Source organism: Indicator indicator, chromosome Z (assembly GCF_027791375.1).
Source record: "Indicator indicator isolate 239-I01 chromosome Z, UM_Iind_1.1, whole genome shotgun sequence".
In the NCBI taxonomy this organism is placed as follows: Eukaryota; Metazoa; Chordata; class Aves; order Piciformes; family Indicatoridae; genus Indicator; species Indicator indicator.
This window is the reverse complement of record NC_072053.1, coordinates 77,049,732-77,055,196: the sequence shown is the minus strand read 5'-3', so window position 1 is coordinate 77,055,196 and position 5,465 is coordinate 77,049,732. Positions and strand designations below refer to the sequence as shown.

Below are 5,465 nucleotides of genomic sequence, written 5' to 3'. Positions count from 1 at the left end.
GCTACAGAAGGTAAAATTTATTTCTCCTTCTTTCCCAGTGATGACTGCAAGTCATCCTTCTCTATTTTTACTGGGAAAAATGGAGTTTCTGACCTTTGACTGTCAGGTTCTCACTCTAAACATCTTCTTTCATAGATCAGACTTTTTGCCAGCTGACAATAATTATCAAATGTTTGACCTCAAAAAAATGCTTGTGATTTCCACCATGTAATTCCACCACCCTGCTTAACCACACAAAATCTTATAATCTCAATTCATTAGAGCATGACTTGATGATGGCATTCAGGTGTGTGTTATCCTCAGGTGCAATGGAATCAACAGCATGAGAAAGAGAAACCTGACAGCCTGTGTACTCTCAGTACTTCTCACTCAGCCAAGCATTTCTGCCTGTATGTACCCACCAGAGGCCTTTTCTACTCTCTGAGGGTTCTGCATAACATAATAGAACCTTCCTGTAAGCAATGTTTGACCTATGAATGTTAACTGGTGCCTGCTCTCTGGTGCCTTCTCTCTCCATCCTAGGGGCAGTTGGGTTTGGGATCCAAACAGAGGAAAGGGATAGTGTTTACAGGCAGGCAGGCAAGCAGTCCCATCGCAAGGGTGAAGTGCCAGGTTTCAGTGCTCTGCCTGCTTTCCACTGCTGGATCCTGCATTACCCAGATTTACAGCTACACCTGAACTGCCTATCCAGCAAAAAACCTGGAAGGCTAGACATGGTCCGTCTCTCTCTGACTGACATGATGTTCTCTCATCATCTCTTTTGCATTTTTGATGATTTTATCACAAAAGCCCAGGTCACATTCATGCTGATGCCGTCCATTAAGTCACTCTCCAATGATGTTAATGTCATGTAAAATACATTACAAAATCTTCTTATGCCCATTAGAAACTGTGCTTATGGCAGGGACTTTATCAGATGTTCAGAAACAGGCCCAATGCACATTTCAGTGACTCAGCCTTGTATAACCACTGTTGAGTTGCTGGACAGCAGCATGCTTTGGCAGGTGTTAAGCAGAACTGCCACACTGGCTGTGTAGCATGGTTTAATCATCTCACTGCATGTAAGAAATAGGAGGGACTTCACTTTACACAACCACTTCCTTGGTGGACAGGAGGCATCTTTACATTATGTGTGTATGGGGGGTGTGTGTGTGTGTGTAGCAGCATATATCTGTAAATATATTTTGTAAATGAAAAATACAGAGGATTTCTTTAACAATGGAAAGGTATAGCAAAAATGTATCACAAAATAAAATACAAAACAAGGGAGCTGAAGGAGGGGGGAGGAAAGCCACGGATTTGATTTGCAATGCATTAGATTCCAAGCCCTGGTGCCTAGGCTGAAGAAAGGTATCTGAATGTAGAACTGCTGCTCTGATGTTAAAAGGGATAGTATCCAGCCTTCCGTTTCCTGCATCAAAAAAACCCAAAACCCAAACAAAATTCAATCAGTGCTGTACTGAACATACCAAATAAGATCAACAATGAGGCACAAGAAGATGATGACTGAAAGTATACTAGGGGTTAGAGTACCACAGCTCAAGACAGCTTGTTGATAGGGGAAGCTGGGGAATAGAGGTATCTGGCATTTAATTTGAGCCATGACTCATCACAGAGTGGTTTGGAGCTCATCTTGCCCCGGATGCTGATAGCAGCTTTTGGCCCTTTCAGCTTCCTCTTATAAATCACACCTAATCAACCTGCAACAGAAAATCTTTGCTTGTTTTTGAATCCTCAGCACAGTATCATACTCTGGGAAGTGCCACCAGCAGCTGAGGCCAAAGCTTAACAAAGTACAAAACAGATCTGAGTGCTTGTTTTTGTCCACTTCACCCCCAGTTCTGCCTGGGGCACTGCCTCTCAAAAACCTGCTAGACCAAAAGCTGGCAGGGTGTGGTGGACCTGGACAAGAAGAACCCAAACAAACCAAGAGAAGTCCGTTTTGTTAATGGTCTGAAATTTTGCTTTGCCCCATGGATATACTCTGTAATTTTCAGCAACTAAATCCACTGGATTTGGGCTTCTCTGCTTCATGTCCTAAACAGAAACCACAGAATCAGAGAATGGTAGAGGTTGGAAGGGACCTCTGGAGATCATCCAGTACAACCCTCCTGCCAGAGCATGCTGACCTAAAACAGGTTGCACAGGACAGTGTCCAGGCAGGCTTTGAATGATTCCACCAGTTCTCTGGGCAGCCTGCTCCAGTATTCCACCACACACAAAGCAGAGAAGTTCCTCCTCAAGGTTAGACTGTATTTCCTATGTTTCAGTTTGTGCCCATTACCTCTTGTCCTGTCCCTGGGCACCACTGAAAAAAGACTGGCCTCATCCTTCTGACACTCACCCTTTAAATATTTAAACATGGAACCCACGGAGGACAGCAAGGTGAATTGAGACAGCCAGCATGGTCAAGTCCTGCCTGACCAGCGTTGTGGCTTTCTACAATGATGTAACTACATCAGTGGAACAGGGAAGACCAACAGATGTCATCTCTCTGGACTTTTGTAAAGCCTTTGACACAGTGCCCCACAACACCCTTCTCTCTAAAGTGGTTGGAAGTGGTTGGATGGTTGCATCCAAAGGGTACTGGTCAACGGCTTGATATCCAGATGAAGATGAGTGACAAGTGGTGTCCCTCAAGGACCTGTACTGGGACCAGTGCTGTTCAGTATCTTCACCAATGATATAGACAGCAAAATAGAGTGCACCCTCAACAAGTTTGCAGATGATAGTAGGCTGAGTGGTGCAGTGGGCAAGACTGAAGGACAAGATGCCATCCAGGGGCACGTGGAAAGGCTGTAGAGGTGGGCTGAGGAGAACCTCATGAGGTTCAATAAGGCAAAGTGCAAGGTCCTGCACATAGGTCAGGGCAATCCTTGATATCAATACAGCATGGGGGATGAGGAAAGCGAGAGCAGCCCTGCAGAAAGGGGCTTGGGGGTGCTGGTGGGTGAGAAACTGAACACAAGCAGACAGTGTGCACTTGCAGCCCAGAAGGCAAATTGCATCTTGGGCTGCATCAAAAGAAGTGTAGCCAGCAGATGGAGAGAGGTGATTCTGATGCTTTGCTCTGCTCTGATGAGACCTCACCTGGAGTAATGTGTCTGGCTCTGGAGCCCTCAGCACAGGAAGGACATGGACCTGATGGAGTGGGTCCAGAGGAGGGCTACAAATATGATTTGGGACCCGGAACACCTCTCCTGTGAGGACAGGCAGAGGGCGCTGGGGTTGTTCAGCCTGGAGAAGAGAAGGCTCTGGGGAGACTTAATAGTTGCCTTCCAGTAACCTGGAGGGGGCCTACAAGAAGGCTGGAGAGGGAGTCTTTGCCAAGGCCTGTAGTGATAGGTCGAGGGGCAAAGTTTTGAAATTAGAGAAGAGGAGATTTAGATTGGATGTTAGGAACAAGTTCTTTACCATGAGGGTGTTGGAACACTGGAACAGGTTGCCCTGGGAAATAGTTGAGGCCCCATCCCTGGAAATATTCAAGGTTAGGCTCGACAAGGCTCAGAACAATCTGATCTAGTGGAGGATGTCCCTGCTCACTGCAGGTCACTAGATGACCTCTGGAGGTTCCTTCCAACCCAAACCATTCTATGATTTTTAAGCACTGATAACATCCCCTCTCAGTGTTCTCCTCCCCAGGCTAAAAAGCCTGAAGTCCCTCAGCCTTTCTTCATAAGATGTTTTTGTCCCCTAATCATCTTTGTAGCCCTTTGCTGTACCCTCCCAGGCAGTTCTCTGTCCTTCTTTAACTGGGGAGCCCTGAACTGGACACACTACTCCAGATGAGGCCTCAGCAGGGCACTATCAGACTTTAGTTGTGTGTCTTTCAGTCTAAAGCTGGATACTGCTGGTGGCATTACATTAGAGTTGCTTCACTTGGGCATATATAATCACAGCTGACAAGTGAAAACTATTCACTTTGGACAATGTAATTTCTGAAACAAGCATTTTTTCGGTAGCTTTAGGCTAAACAGGGAGGAATGTCTGTCCCTACCTGTCCAGAAAGAAGAACAGAAAAAATAAACAATGTCACAGGCATTGTCTGAGACATTAATATTCAGCTGGTATTTATCTAGCTCTCCAGGAGCCTGTGTGAGCTGAGGTACAAATATTTTTGCCAGCATGTGTTTCATGGCCCTCATTAATACTCCATGCAAGGAGCAGGAGGGCTCTTGTTGCACATTTTGTTGTTATACCAGATTCCTGACCACAAACACATCATTACTGTTCCACCTGCCTTCCCTCTTCAGGGTTGTAAATGGCTCTTAGTGGCAGCACGAAACAAAAGAGCTTTCCAAAGAACATCCTGTTCAGACTACCTTCAGAGACAAACATCCAAACTTCACAAGTTGATTTCAAAAAACAAGGCTGCAATTATGACTTGTAAACGTGCCTCTCAGGGTGATGGGTCTCACCGATTTGAAAACCTGGTCTGCTGTTGGCCCCATTAGATGTGAATCAGCAAACCAAAACATATCCACTGGTAAAACTCTTAGGAAGAGAACAGAGGTGAATCAGATCTAAGAGACATTGTGCTAAATTCTGATGACATCACTCAAAACTGATGTAAGAGGACCTATTATTTATGGCATCTGTTGCAAGACCGTAGTCTTGACCCTGGACCCAGCTGAAGTATCAGTTCAAAATGAACAGTTGTATGCAGTAGGACACCCAATTTTCCTTAAAATAGTCTGTATTTTATCACAACAAACATTTCCATTGGTTTGCCTGTCTGCTTACATGCAAATGTATAATTTTTTTAATGTTCTAGAAGTTGGGCAATCATTATGCAGAGTAGTCTCTAAGGTCTCTCCAGATTGCCCATAAATAATGAGCCATCCAATGACCACTGATCTAGAGGATCTAGAGATGCTCAAAGTGTGCAAAATTAATTGAACATTCCTCTGATCTATCATTCAGCAGGGTGTGATTCAGCCTAGTCAGGGGACAGTGCTCAGCAACACTTACCTAGAGCAGTCATGTCCAGTCCATGATGAGGGACAATAGCACCGATTTGGTCGTATGCACTTCCCACCATTTAAGCAAGGCAACTGGCAAACAGCTGCATACAAATACACACAGAGTTGCATTAATGAGCACACCCACAACAAGCTGAAGGAACAGAGCACCAAAAATCTGCTTTATTCTCTTAAGAACAGGCTGCTCTCAAAACTACAACATCAGACATGAGGAATTTTTTTTTTCACCATGAGGGTGATGGAACACTGGCACAGGCTGCCCAGAAAACCTTCCTGGATGCATTCCTGTGTGATTCGTTTAGGTGATCCTGCTCTGTCAGGGGGTTTGGACTAGCTGATCTTTTGAGGTCCCTTCCAGCCTGTAACATTCTGTGATTCTGTGAACATCAGCTGTGAGTCTGTTGTAAAAGACGGTTTGCTCTGGAAAGGCCATCCTTAGGAGTGCATCTGTGCTGAATGAGATTGGACTCTATACTTTTGCTG

The 5,465-nt window shown here is 45.1% G+C and overlaps 1 protein-coding gene across 1 annotated transcript in view; it reads right to left on the bottom strand.

The window, feature by feature from the left end:
* Positions 1–1,380: 1,380 nt before the first annotated feature.
* SVEP1 (sushi, von Willebrand factor type A, EGF and pentraxin domain containing 1) overlaps positions 1,381–5,465 on the bottom strand; it is a 147,187-nt gene continuing 143,102 nt past the window's right edge. Inside the window, exons 49-50 of the mRNA XM_054397853.1 lie at positions 4,972–5,065; positions 1,381–1,411 (exon numbers count right to left, since the gene is read on the bottom strand). Coding sequence (XP_054253828.1) covers positions 1,381–1,411; positions 4,972–5,065 — 125 coding nt within the window. The remainder of the gene's footprint in view (positions 1,412–4,971; positions 5,066–5,465) is intronic.